This window comes from Anomaloglossus baeobatrachus, chromosome 10, assembly GCF_048569485.1.
Source record: "Anomaloglossus baeobatrachus isolate aAnoBae1 chromosome 10, aAnoBae1.hap1, whole genome shotgun sequence".
In the NCBI taxonomy this organism is placed as follows: Eukaryota; Metazoa; Chordata; class Amphibia; order Anura; family Aromobatidae; genus Anomaloglossus; species Anomaloglossus baeobatrachus.
Window position 1 is genome coordinate 57,958,865 of NC_134362.1, and position 15,401 is coordinate 57,974,265.

Below are 15,401 nucleotides of genomic sequence, written 5' to 3' on the forward strand. Positions count from 1 at the left end.
GTTAAACAGTTGGGATTGGTGCTGGCAATTGCAGCTGATACGCACTCATTGATTTAATGGGTTAACCACCACTTGCTTCTATTAAGAGCTGTGAAGATCCATACAGAGGATCAGGTACAAAGCTGTCATTATACTAAGATGTCAAATGTAAGAATTCTCATCAGAAGCCAGAATAATATTTAATTATTTCTTTATAATATTTTTTTTATCAGTATGTCTTTAGAGTGTGGGAGGAAACCGGAGTACCCGGAGGAAACCCACGCAAACACGGGGAGAACATACAGACTCCATGTACCATGTTGCCCAATAGTCGTCAGTATGGCCCTGATCATGATAGCGCCTCATGACGTAGATATAACTTAATATAAAAGTCACTTGATCCGTGAACATGTTTCACCACGGAAAGTCAGGTAATTGGTGAGAACAGAAACCACGCCTGGAATCTGTCTCTTGATGCAGCTGGAAACTCACTTATTCTGTGAGTACTTCTGTCTGCAGAAAGTCCAGTAAATGTCAAATCCATTGATTGAGAACAGAAACCGAGCCCGGAATCTGTCTCTTGATGCAGCAGGAAACTCACTTTGTTCCGTGAATACATCTGACTGCGGAAAGTCCAGTAAATGTCGAATCCAGTGGTTGAGAACAGAAACCGAGCCCGGAATCTGTCTCTTGATGCAGCAGGAAACTCACTTTGTTCAGTGAATACATCTGACTGCGGAAAGTCCAGTAAATGTCGAATCCAGTGGTTGAGAACAGAAACCGAGCCCGGAATCTGTCTCTTGATGCAGCAGGAAACTCACTTTGTTCAGTGAATACATCTGACTGCAGAAAGTCCAGTAAAAGTCATATCCATAAGTAAGCACAGAGACCGAGCCCGGAATCTGTCTTTTTTTCTGATGTGTTGTTGGAATAGTGATCACATCCGGCTGGATTAAATATTCATTGATGGAAGATGATCAAACCTTTCTTTGGAATAGTGATCTGCAGAAAAAATAAATATGAATGATTATGACTGAAGTTGGAACAACTGAATATCATATATAAGTGGCACACAATGTACTACTGGCTATTGATTGATAATCTTGTGGATTCTTAGACCCAGAATGCATCATATTGGCTGGCATTAAGCATTTCATGGATATCTAAGAAGTACAGATCAACCAGCCTCTGAGAATCATATCAGAGAGCCAATATTCGCACTGAAAGCTCCATGAAAATAGATATGGATAATCAAATCAGTGTCATCCAATCCTATTTAGAAAGCATCAGTCACAGCAGGGATAGCAAAGAGAACAAAATTGAAGACCTTTAAAACACAAGTATCGCCAATTAAAAAGACCATCAAAAACCTAAAAACGAACCAAAAGTTTTTAGGTAAAAAAATCGCCCATCTAGAAGATCAGAATCTGCAAAATAACTTAAAAATGAGGGGAATTCCAGGAGGTATCCAAAATGATAGACTGCAAGTAAATCTAAAATATCTCATAAAAAGTGCAATTCCTCAACTGAGAGATTTGGAGCTTACAATAAGCTACTGAGGTCAAGATTTATACGTAATGAACGTAATGTGAAATTGTGTTTGCATTTCTTCCTTACTAAGGACTTACAAATAACTTAAAGAGAAATATGATTTTGCCAGGTCCATACCAAGACATAAGAGTCTTCATGGACTTATCTAAAGAAACTATATCCATAAGGAAATTTTATGGGGAAATCACTACAATTCTCCAACCAAAGGGGATAAATTACTCATGGGGATTCCCCGCTAAACCTTTCCTTTCCTATCAAAGTAAAACAGTCCCAATACTAGCTTCATTATGATGGAAAGAAGATACTCCAGGACTTAAATTACGAGATCCCGTAGAACGCTCCCGACAAGGCCTAAATAAACCTCATATTTTCCATGTATTACAACTAATGATGACCCTTTTTAAGCTTTACATCCCTTCTTGGATCTTACAATTTTAGGAATTTGCTCAGAAAACAGCAATATTTATTCTTTATCTCCTCTACAAGAAGTGAATTGAAGGTGATACCATGAACTTTTGCTTTCATGGGAGAAAACCAATTTTCCAGTCTAGTTGCTTCCTCCAGTAGGACTTCAAGGCGTCTTTTATTTGGTTTAAAATATTTGTACACGTTTTATCTGTTCTGTATTTTAAACCCCTTTTTCTATTTTCATATCAAAAATGTCAGATAAAAACGTTAAATTTCACATTTCAATTTGTAAGATTAATAATAATGTTTTTACATTAGTTAATGTTTTCGGACCCAAAAAGGAACAAATCACCTTTCTTAACAAATTTGTTGATAAAAATAATGAAGTTCCGAAGGGAGAGTTGTTACTTTTTGGTGACTTTAACATTGCTCCAAACGGTTACTTAGACTCAAATTCTCAGCCAGGAAACTTATTCCAAAGATTAAATAATTAGATTCTCCAGAATCCAACCATCATCTCTAGGATCCAACCATCATCTCCAGAGACTGACCATTTCTCACATTTGAAAATGCAAAACCCCGACTGTCGCCCTTATTCATTCTCGTCTGGACTACTGCAACTCTTTACTGATCGGTCTCCCTCCAACCAAACTTCCTTCTCTCCAATTCATGCTGGATGCGGGAGCCAGGGACGTATGTTTGTCCAGCCGCTTGACCGACACCTCCACCTTGTGCCAGTCATTACAGTGGCTGCCCATCAGCTACAGAATACAATACAAACTTATTTCTCACCCATATAGCTCTCCATGGTTCTGCACCACCGTATATCTCATCCCTCAACCCACCCGCCCTCTCCATTCCGCAAATAATCTTAGATTAACATCCTCCATAATGCGAACATCACACTTCCGTCTCCAATACTTTTCTTGTGCTGCGTCAGTTTTCTGAAATGCACTACCCCAAACAATACAATTAATATCCAGCCCCTATGTTTTCAGGCTTGCGTTAAAATACCAAATACCTCTGCAAGGGAGTTCACACACTACTCCGACATAAAACCCTGTCTAGAATTGATGTAAATATGGGTGAAAAGACATGGTGTGAACATTCCCATCTTATCTTACCTTTAAATTTTCCATCAGGTTCAACCGTAAAAAATTCTAATTTATGGAGATGTAACTATCACCTCCTCGAGGACACAATCTATAAAGACAAAATAGAAACAACATAAAAAAAAAATTATATAGAAAAATTAAACAGAAGGATTATCTATATATACACTAAATTATTCAGCAATTAGAGTCACCAATTGGTGAGTCTATGGGGACAATACTCACAAGTTAGATCAAGAGCCAGCACCGGTGAGAAATTAATATAAAACTTAACTTTTAATAATACTTTCAGTAAAATTGCGTGAAATCTAAAAAATACAGTTCAGATTGCCCTATAGGCAGCCAGGGTACCGTATTCAACCCTATATCAGGTAGCCCCTGGGTAATTGCCACAAGGGGATAACAATTATGTGTGTGAGGAATAATGCTCAATCTATTACTCAATGCAGTAACGGTAACCGAGGGGGGGGGGACAGTGGTCCAACAAATGACATACACAGTGTCTATATCAACCCCATATCCGTTAACAGCAGAGTATAGCTTATTGCCTTTTTACTGATTAATAAGGCACATCAAACACATAAGAAAAAAATTGGAATGGTCTCACCCATTTAGATGATCCTCCAAGATTTCAGTCAGCATTTTCATACAGGAGGGGTCACGGCAAGGGCTGGATGTCGGGTTTTAAATAAAGCTTACCCTAACAAAGCCCCTTTGACTCCCGTCCTTACAAGGACGGTCCACAGCTGAACCTATGTCCTCATATATAAACAGCCCCACATGCCTCCCGACGCGTTTCGTCACCAAAAAATGTGACTCCTCAGGGGACCGGGCATACAAGAATTGCGGGCCGGATGTGCTGTGGCACCTGCAGAGTCCCACCACCAAATGCTGCAAACCGTTAGCCCCAGAGACTGGCAGTTTATGTATATACAAACAGGGCCCAGCGGCCAATCCAAAGCGCCTCCACTTAGGTGCACTTAATCAACGTAATTGATCAGTTAAGAATGAACTCACCGCCCCTTGTGTTCTCCTAATCGGGTCCCGCTGGATAACACGTGTCATGGCGTCCCCTTCTCCTTCATACATTGCACACCCGGTGCGTGTATCGCATATCCGGGTTGTGGGCATGAGAGTGAGGCTTGTAACGCATCACGTGGTACATTCGGCACCTCGTGATCAATGACGTAATCCACTATGTCATGCGCAGATGCTGCGCTGTAGGAGTGTTAGACAGAGGGAGGTTTGAGCCTTATCACGTGATGTAAACAACACCACGTGATTCTACACGTGATCGGTCGCGTCAATACTGAGTCACAGTAGACGCTAAGGTTTACAGAGTATCGCCCCCCGATCCACCCAATGGGGCCGGCAGGGGAAACAAGACCACCCGCCATAGGCCGCCCTCCAGAATGCGGCCATATTGCGTGCAGCAAAGAAACGATCCCAGGCGTCCATTTCCCCTGTATAGTGGGAAGGGGGGGGAGAGTCCATTATACTCTACAGATGTATAATGGGGCACCCAGTTCACAAAAACACCACTCCTTACGATAAGGAAAAATCATCCCTAGATCAATCATAGGGGTGGTTTGTACACAGACTGACATGAACGCTTCGCCACCCTTTCAATACATTCCTATAGCGTGGAAGAAAAAATCCATAGGTAAAAACATGATTGGAAATACTACCAATATCCCATTACAGCCCAATAAGCCTTCAAACGGTACCAAATATTAAACCTAGCTATCAGATCCCATAGATATATAGGGCTTCAAAATATGGTTAAGTGGATCCCATATTTACATACGATGTTCCACGAGGAGATATATATACTACTAAGGATATACTAGCAATCAAGGAGGGGGGGGGGGGGGAATTTACACATGTCAGTCAGGTGGAGGTCATCATTTAGGGGTACCCAAAAAGTATGACTTCGTGGTGAATGTGTCAGAGGTTGATGTATTTTTTAGATATATATGTTGGTGAAAAAACTTTTTCACCATATTAGTGTTGGTGGCCATATCCAGACCACATTTTGTCCAGTATAATATTAGGCAGAGAGGGCGGTTAGCAAGAATTTGAAAGTTTGTTACAAAGACAAGGGTGTAAACCAAATGTCCCAGAGGAAGCAACCCAGGGCGGTTTAGATGTAGCAGCCATACAGTAGTTGTTCGTTGAGGCCCCGGGGTGTCACAGTATCCATCCTGAAAATCCACCTGGTCTCGCGTTGCAGGACCAGGCGGTCCCAGTTTCCTCCCCTATTGGGTGGGTCGACTTTATCAATGCCGACGAACGAAATCACACTTTTTTTCCCCCCATGTACATTATTTACATGACGAGCCAGGGGGGTCTCCCTCCTATGTTCCATGTCACCCAAATGGTCCCCAATACGTCGTCTAAATTCTCTGATAGTTTTCCCGATGTATTCCAAACCGCATTCACAGGTGGCTTTATAGATGATTCCTCGGGAGCGACAGTTTATGTAATGACGTATTTCAAATTTCTCATGGGTGACATTAGATTCAAAGTTTTTGGAGGGTTTTACAAATGGACATGCTACACATCCGCCACATCTATAGCTACCCTTGATGTTGGATTTCAGCCATGTTTGTTGTTGGGACGCCTGAAAATGGCTATGGACGAGCCTATCCTGTATGGATCGTCCCTTTTTGTAGGTGACACGTGGGTATTCACCGATTTTATCCTCAAGGTCCTTATCCATTCATAGAATGGACCAGTGTCTTTCCAGGATGTTCCTTACCTCATGAGAACCATTAGAGAAGGTCGTGATGAACCTAATCAATCCTTCATCATTTTTTGTAGGGGCTGGGACCAAAAGGTCTGCTCTATTCATTTTTTTGATGTCGTTATAGGCTTTCCTTAAAACTCTGTCTGGGTAGCCTCTATTTAGAAACCTTTCCCTGAGGTCATTGGCCTGTTGATGGAAGGAGCCCTCATCCGAGCAGTTCCTACGCATTCTAAGATATTGCCCCTTGGGTATTCCCTTTTTTAGGGGGGTTGGGTGATTACTTTCCCATCTTAGAATGGAGTTAGTAGATGTTGGTTTTCTATATGTACTCGTTTTGAGGGTACCTCCCTCTGTTCTTTCGACCAAAATGTCCAAAAAGGGTAAGATGGTATGGTTAGCCTCATAAGTGAAACGTAGTCCAATGGGGTTGTCATTCAAAGAAACCACAAACTTCTTGAGAGCACCTTCCGAGCCACGCCATATTATGAATACGTCATCAATATAACGTGCCCAGAGTTCTACCCTCCGGATGTCCTCAACCTCGTCCTCGCCGGTGAATACCATGGTCTCCTCCCACCAGCCCAGGAGCAGGTTGGCATACGAGGGGGCACAAGGGCTCCCCATCGCAGTGCCCCTGCGCTGGTGGAAGAACCTGCCGTCGAAGACGAAGTAGTTTCTGGTTAGGCAAAACTCGAGTGCTCTCAAAATGAAGGAATTGTGCTCAGTGAACTGACAACCCCTAGTGGACAAAAAGTATTCAACCGCCTGCAGACCTTTTTCGTGCGGTATGGAAGAGTACAACGCCTCCACGTCGATACTTGCCAGCATGCAGTCATCGTCCAAGCATATCCCCTCAATCTTCCTCAGGAAGTCCGTGGAGTCCCTGGTATAGGACTGTAAAGATGTAACAAAAGGACGCAGGACGATGTCTAGATACTGGCCCAGGTTCTGACAGATGCTGTTGATACCTGAGACTATGGGTCTACCCTTTATAGGATCTAGTCCTTTATGCACCTTCGGTAATCCATAAAAGGTAGCAACCACAGGATTCTGTGGTAGAAGAAATTCATACTCCCTTTTATTAATGGATTTTGACACAAGTGCCTGATCCAATAGAGATTTCATCTCCGACAGGAAGGTTTTAGTAGGGTTTTCCCTCAAGATGCCATAGCCCTCTCTGTCTTCAAGGAGGTCAAGACACATTCTGCGATACTTATCGGAATCCATGACCACCACATTGCCGCCCTTGTCGGAGGGCTTGATGACAATGTGGCGGTCCTGCTCCAAACAACGCAGAGCCCCAATCTCTTCCTCGGTACAGTTAAATGATGTAAAGGGGTTTCGCTGTTTCAGTTTCTTAAGGTCTTCAGTTACTAAGTTAACAAAAATGTCAACAGTAGAAACGTCACCCTGTGGTGGCGGCATCTTGGTGCTCTTATTTTTGAGCTCAGTGAAGGGGCCTTCCCCTCTATGATTAGGGTTTTCTGCGGCTAGTGAGTCAAGTAGCCTGACATCCGGTAACATGTCGAGTGGAATACCCAGCTCCTCACAGGTTTTATCATCCTGTCTGCAATAATGTTTTCTCCATTTAAGCTTTCGTGCGAACAAATTAAGATCCTTGACACACTCAAACAAATCAAGATCAGAGGTAGGCACAAACGAAAGGCCCCGTTCAAGAACGGATTGTTCCAACTCACTGAGGGGTCGGGAGGACAAGTTGAGGACCTGCATGCCTATTTTGGAAATTGGCCCCTCCCCTCTGTCCGGCTCCTCAGTGAGTATTCGCGGTCTAAAAAATGAGGCCCCTGTGTAAACTGGTTTCCTCTGCCTCTATTAGAGAAAGAGCCCTTTCCCCTTCGTCCTTGCCCCCCCCTACTGCTCCTGGTGTCACTCTCGGACGCCTCTGTATCAGAGGACGAGGGGTCTACAGGGATCTCGGTTTGTAGTGTTTTATTATTGAGAAAAATGTAGGCTCTATTCTCTCTAAAATCCTGTAGATCGCGAACAAATTGTTTGTGTTTCCTTTCTTTAACGTTGTGCTGGAATCTCTCTATATCGTTTTGTAGTGTCAATTCCTTCTTAGAAAAATCTGCTTCACTAGAAAACTTTTTTGCGGAGTCTATCAAGTCTCTAAGGTTCTCGTTCAAGTGTGAGAGTGTATTTTTTTCCTCCTCTAAGAGAAGTCTCATAAATCTATGCGCACTTTCAGTGGCTTCTCTCTCCCACTTTTTGATGAAATCTGGACTTTTAGACCTATTGCCGGGATTCAGGGTTATTCTAAGACCCCTCGGTACTATGTTCTCTTTTAGGTAATTTTCTAGGGTCTGCACCTCCCACCAAGAGATGACCTGGTCCTTGTACAGTCTGGTCAGATCTTTGAATATTAAACTGTATGTGGGGGTGTATCTCTTTGTTATAGTGACACGCTCAGAAAACACTTCTCTTGCCTCCTCTAACCAGCTATCGGTCTTCAAGCCATCGGTCAAAAAACCTGCCATATTATGTTTTTCAAAATTATTCAGCAATTAGAGTCACCAATTGGTGAGTCTATGGGGACAATACTCACAAGTTAGATCAAGAGCCAGCACCGGTGAGAAATTAATATAAAACTTAACTTTTAATAATACTTTCAGTAAAATTGCGTGAAATCTAAAAAATACAGTTCAGATTGCCCTATAGGCAGCCAGGGTACCGTATTCAACCCTATATCAGGTAGCCCCTGGGTAATTGCCACAAGGGGATAACAATTATGTGTGTGAGGAATAATGCTCAATCTATTACTCAATGCAGTAACGGTAACCGAGGGGGGGGGGACAGTGGTCCAACAAATGACATACACAGTGTCTATATCAACCCCATATCCGTTAACAGCAGAGTATAGCTTATTGCCTTTTTACTGATTAATAAGGCACATCAAACACATAAGAAAAAAATTGGAATGGTCTCACCCATTTAGATGATCCTCCAAGATTTCAGTCAGCATTTTCATACAGGAGGGGTCACGGCAAGGGCTGGATGTCGGGCCCCATTGGGTGGATCGGGGGGCGATACTCTGTAAACCTTAGCGTCTACTGTGACTCAGTATTGACGCGACCGATCACGTGTAGAATCACGTGGTGTTGTTTACATCACGTGATAAGGCTCAAACCTCCCTCTGTCTAACACTCCTACAGCGCAGCATCTGCGCATGACATAGTGGATTACGTCATTGATCACGAGGTGCCGAATGTACCACGTGATGCGTTACAAGCCTCACTCTCATGCCCACAACCCGGATATGCGATACACGCACCGGGTGTGCAATGTATGAAGGAGAAGGGGACGCCATGACACGTGTTATCCAGCGGGACCCGATTAGGAGAACACAAGGGGCGGTGAGTTCATTCTTAACTGATCAATTACGTTGATTAAGTGCACCTAAGTGGAGGCGCTTTGGATTGGCCGCTGGGCCCTGTTTGTATATACATAAACTGCCAGTCTCTGGGGCTAACGGTTTGCAGCATTTGGTGGTGGGACTCTGCAGGTGCCACAGCACATCCGGCCCGCAATTCTTGTATGCCCGGTCCCCTGAGGAGTCACATTTTTTGGTGACGAAACGCGTCGGGAGGCATGTGGGGCTGTTTATATATGAGGACATAGGTTCAGCTGTGGACCGTCCTTGTAAGGACGGGAGTCAAAGGGGCTTTGTTAGGGTAAGCTTTATTTAAAACCCGACATCCAGCCCTTGCCGTGACCCCTCCTGTATGAAAATGCTGACTGAAATCTTGGAGGATCATCTAAATGGGTGAGACCATTCCAATTTTTTTCTTATGTGTTTGATGTGCCTTATTAATCAGTAAAAAGGCAATAAGCTATACTCTGCTGTTAACGGATATGGGGTTGATATAGACACTGTGTATGTCATTTGTTGGACCACTGTCCCCCCCCCCTCGGTTACCGTTACTGCATTGAGTAATAGATTGAGCATTATTCCTCACACACATAATTGTTATCCCCTTGTGGCAATTACCCAGGGGCTACCTGATATAGGGTTGAATACGGTACCCTGGCTGCCTATAGGGCAATCTGAACTGTATTTTTTAGATTTCACGCAATTTTACTGAAAGTATTATTAAAAGTTAAGTTTTATATTAATTTCTCACCGGTGCTGGCTCTTGATATATACACTAAAGTATTCAACCTCACATATCCTATTACAACGTGATAAACACACTATAAAATTATGCTAAGGTGATACTTTACTCCAATGAAACTCCACCAAGTTTTTCCTTCTCAATCTCCTCTATACTGGAGAGGCCGTGATAAACCGGGAGACATTTTACACATATTTTGGAGTTGTCCAGTATTAATGGAATTATGGAAAGAAACTTTGAACTTTCTCCTATGAATTTCTAAACCAAATGTTACACTTATTCCACAATTAATATTATTCTCATGAGGTCTAGAACAAATCCCAAAATTATCATAAATCCCTAACTAAAACATAACATTTAATGATACTCTTAAAAGGTACACAACCACAATTCAATTTGATAAAACAAACCGGTGCACAGTAGAGAGAGGGAAACTCAATCTCTACAATATCCACTCCCTCCTGTACCCTACCTAGCCGTGGAGGTTGGCACCCTATAGATACAATATGGCTCCCCCACTCACCGACAGCTGTCCCTGCTATTGCCCTGTAAACCCCCACAATCAAAGATAAAGTGCAGTGTGGATAACATAAAGTGATAATGTGCAATAATTGGGTTCACAAAAGCCTCCTAAAGATTCAGGAGGTCACCAGTGTTCTCAATGAGAACCTCTACAAATGCGTTTCCCCAAACTTGGTTCATCAGGAGGCTGATAGTAAGTTAATGTGGCTAGATACCCCAATAGCAGCCCCCATGCTGCCAGATTTTCATGATGTTTCAAATTCTGACAGATTTCTTGTTATATCTTTTTTGGTGAGCAAACGTTTCATCACAACACAATGGAAGCAAATAATATTGCCATCAATATCACAAGTAATAGAAAGGATATTAATTTCACACTATATATATATATATATATATATATATATATATATTTATATATATAGATATATATAATATATACCGTATTTTTCGCTTCATAAGACGCATGTTTCCTCCCAAAAATTTGGGAGGAAAATGGGGCGTGCGTCTTATAATCCAAATATAGCGGTACCTGGGGGTCCTGTCTGTGCGGTGATCGGGCGGCCGGGTGCCTGTGGTTGCGTGCAAGCAACTGGGTACCTGTGCTTGCGTGCGGTGGCAGCCGGGTACCCGTGGCTGCGTGCGGGCGGCGGCCGGGTGCTGTGTGCGGGCGGCGGCCGGGTGCTGTGTGCAGGCGGCCGGGTGCTCTTTGCGGGCAGCGGTCGGGTGCCCGTGCGGGCGGCAGACGGCTGCCGCCCTCACACAGGCACCCGGCTGCCGCCCGCACGCAAGCACAGGTACCCGGCCACTTGAACGCAGGGTGGGCGGGCAGCCTGCTGGCTGCCACTCTGTACGTGCGGGGCGGGTGGCTGTGCAGCAAGTTACCCAGTTTGCCCGCGTTCCCAGTTTCAAATGATGGCGCCGGGAGCGGGCGCGTGCGCAGATGGAGCTCTTGGATGAGAGCTCCATCTGCGCACGCGCTCCTCCGGGAGTCAGCGCTTGCACAGATAGAGCCCTTGGATGACAGCTCCATCTGCGCATGCGCCACTCCAGGCGCTATCATTTGAACCAGGACCGCGGACACTGGGACACTCCCTGCACGGGCCTGCTGCACGACTCACCCGCCACTGCCGCCGCTGCTGCTGCTGCCTCTACCACGGGCCCCGCGGTTCCTGCCACCACGGGCCCCGCGGCTCCTGCCACCACTGGCCCCGAGGCTCCTGCCACCACGGGCCCCGCGGCTCCTGCCACCACGGACGCCACCGCACCTGCCACCATGGATGGCACCTGCCACCACGGACCCCGCTGCCACTGACCCGCCGTGCCTGCCAGCACAACCTCTGCCTCCTGTGACCCCGCTTCACCATTACTGCTGCCCCCCTCCGGTAAGAGAACACCGGAGTATAAGACGGACCCCATTTTTCTTTTTTTTACCTTTTTTTATGTCTAAGTTTGGGGTGCGTCTTATAATCCGGTGCGTCCCGTGTGTATATACGATGTATATATATATATGTATATAAAATATTTTTTTTATTTACTTACACAGTATATATATATATATATATATAATCAATTCAATCTTGCGATTAGGGAAAATGTTTTTAAAAAATATATAGTGATGAATTAATGGTTTAAGTGTTTTGTTTTTTCTTTACCCAGGATAAACCCACAACTTAAAAACTAAAATAGATGTATTAATAGAATATACCAGATATGTACCAAATTAAATGTTTGCAAATATGTAAAAAAATGCAAAATTGCAATGCTAGGTTTATTACTAATAATAATGACCAGACTTGACTTTACTTTCTTCCCTGTAACTTCCCATTGTTACCCTATTCTTCCCTCCTTTTGTCCTCCCTAATTTATATTTCTTCTTAATTTTTTTTTTTTTTTGTAAAATTTGTAAATGTTAAACAAATTGAACAAGATGACCCTGAGATTTGCCATTTTTTTAACCTACAAAAAAGAAAAGCCAAAAGGCGAACCCTATCCACATTTACAATTATATTTTTCAAAAATACAACAGAAATGGTGTAAGAATGGAAATAGTGTTGAAAACAAGCCTCACCTGACAATTTACATATAAATATAATAATTGGCTACAACCCAAAATTTATCACTAATAATCACTGTATATATAGTCACAATCAGTAGAAAAATATATGCATATAATTTATGCATTACTCCATGTAGATCATATATAGATAATATATGATCTACATGGAGTAAAGCATAAACTACACATTGATTAAATAAACCTCATGCTGCCAGAAATAATGTTAGTACATACCGTATCCATCTGGTCTCAACGAGAATAACAGTTTTGCCTCTTTTTTTATAAAAGTTTTAGGTTTGTTAGTTTTTAATGGTTTTATTTCTTTTTCAGATGCCTATTTCCTTTTTCTAAATTCTGGCACTTTATGTGTACATCCTGACTTTGGTGGAGAATTTATAGCTTTATTAATCAGCTATTGAAGTGGATACATCTTGATCTCATCGTTATTGAAATGGCTGTTATATATGATGTTAAATATTGTATTTTGCATTAAATTGATATGCTATATACCTATACTTCTGTCCGGTATATATTTTGGATGAATCCTCGTAGTATATGTTAACTATTTATTGTGGAAAAAGATAAGATTATGTATGTAATTATCAATTATTTGTGTGAGGATACTTTCCAGGATATATGGATACAGGTTGAAAGAAGTTCATTATATGTGCGCTTATTCTTAGCCATTGCCTTACATGTATGCATACATTGGGGTGATTGATCTATTATATTATGGTCTTTTTATTATTTCCTTATTAGTCATGTTATTTATTAATACATATATGAGCACTCACCATCTGTAGAGGGCCGCTGCACGTTCGCGACTCTGTGCTGTGGGCTGCCGGCCTGTCGCGTCTATGCGGGTCATGTGATTTTGAGTAATTTGACTCATTCACGTGGCTCTGACGCGGCCGCAGACTCGCGTCCCATGTTCTCATGGCGCCGTGCACGTCATTAATGCGGTTTGCTCCAGATTGGATGGTGGCCGTATATAAACCCCATCCCCTCTCATCCTAAACACCGCCCCCTGACGAAGGTTTTCGAAACGGCCGCCGGGCTGTTGCCGTGCCTCCCTGCCAAACTCCTCTTGCTGTCCAGCTGACCACACAGGTGATTATTATCCTTAGAAAGTCCACTTGTAATGATTTTTTACAAGCGGCATTTATTTATTCTCTTCATGATTTTCATCTAGTGATTTACATTACTGCTGATATTTTCTCAAGCTTTATTTAATAGCTATACTGGTGACATTCTCCAGTCTATTGATTAGTGGATAATTAGACACCTTCCTCCTTCTTTTTGAGCTAACATTATTTCTGGCAGTATGAGGTTTATTTAATCAATGTGTAGTTTATGCTACACCAAGGGCCGTATTTACCATTAGGCACCCGTGGTCCAGTGCCTGGGGTGGTGGGTTGCGGGGGGGCGGCGCCAAGGGCGAGAGTAAAAAAATAAATAAATTTTTTTTTTGTTTTTAAATTTCCCTCCCCAGACTCATTACCATAACCGGAGTCTTTGCGGGGGGGAAGGGGGGGAGGGGGTTGGGGGGTAGTTAGTTGGCCCCGTTTTTAATTTGTATTAGGGTCTTAAACGCTAATACAAATCATCCTCCATACCTGCTCTGCTCCCTGCTCACCGGCACTTCCGGGGTTAGGAGCTGCAATCAGCTCCCTGGCCTGGCGCGCTCACTGGTGACGTCACGGGCAGCGCGATGAGTCACCGCTGCCGGCTTCTCTGGAGACTGAGTGCCGCTGAGGAGAAAAGTCACCGGAGCCGGGAGGTAGGCGCTGTACAGCCGAAGATAGCGGCGGCAGCAGCCGGCGGGGTGTAATCTGCATGGGACAGGGGCAGCCATAGGGGGCGCTCTATGGGAAAAAGAGGTGCATGGGGTGTAATCTGTGTGGGGCAGGGGCAGCAGCCATAGGGGGCGCTCTATATAGGAAAGGGGGTGCATGGAGGGGGATCTCTATGGGGCAAGGGGCAGCAGCCATAGGGGGCGCTCTATATAGGAAAGAGGGTGCATGGAGGGGGATCTCTATGGGGCAAGGGGCAGCAGCCATAGGGGGCCCACTGTATAGGAAAGGGGGTGCATGGAGGGGGATCTCTATGGGGCAGGGGCAGCAGCCATAGGGGGCGCTCTATATAGGAAAGGGGGTGCATTGAGGGGGATCTCTATGGGGCAGGGGCAGCAGCCATAGGGGGCGCTCTCTATGGGAAAAAGAGGTGCATGGGGTGTAATCTGTGTGGGCCAGGGGCAGCAGCCATAGGGGGCGCTCTATATAGGAAATGGGGTGCATGGAGGGGGATCTCTATGGGGCAAGGGGCAGCAGCCATAGGGGGCCCACTGTATAGGAAAGGGGGTGCATGGAGGGGGATCTCTATGGGGCAGGGGGCAGCAGCCATAGGGGGCGCGCTGTATAGGAAAGGGGGTGCATGGAGGGGGATCTCTATGGGACAGGGGCAGCAGCCATAGGGGGCGCGCTGTATAGGAAAGGGGGTGCATGGAGGGGGATCTCTATGGGCCTGGGGCAGCAGCCATAGGGGGCGCTCTATATAGGAAAGGGGGTGCATGGAGGGGGATCTCTATGGGGCAAGGGGCAGCAGCCATAGGGGGCGCGCTGTCTAGGAAAGTGGGTGCATGGAGGGGAATCTCTATGGGCCAGGGGGCAGCAGCCATACGGGGCGCGCTGTATAGGAAAGGGGATGCATGGAGGGGGATCTCTATGGGGCAGGGGCAGCAGCCATAGGGGGCACTCTATATAGGAAAGGGGGTGCATGGAGGGGGATCTCTATGGGGCAGGGGCAGCAGCCATAGGGGGCGCTCTCTATGGGAAAAAGAGGTGCATGGGGTGTAATCTGTGTGGGGCAGGGGCAGCAGCCATAGGGGG

General features: G+C 44.6%; 1 protein-coding gene across 1 annotated transcript in view; it reads right to left on the reverse strand.

Annotated features, from left to right (window-relative positions):
- Window positions 1–266: 266 nt before the first annotated feature.
- LOC142254342 (protein spinster homolog 1-like) overlaps window positions 267–15,401 on the reverse strand; it is a 30,822-nt gene continuing 15,687 nt past the window's right edge. The window contains exons 8-9 of the mRNA XM_075325387.1: window positions 3,063–3,141; window positions 267–981 (exon numbers count right to left, since the gene is read on the reverse strand). Of these exons, the coding sequence (XP_075181502.1) occupies window positions 3,104–3,141 (38 nt within the window). The 3' untranslated portion in view covers window positions 267–981; window positions 3,063–3,103. The remainder of the gene's footprint in view (window positions 982–3,062; window positions 3,142–15,401) is intronic.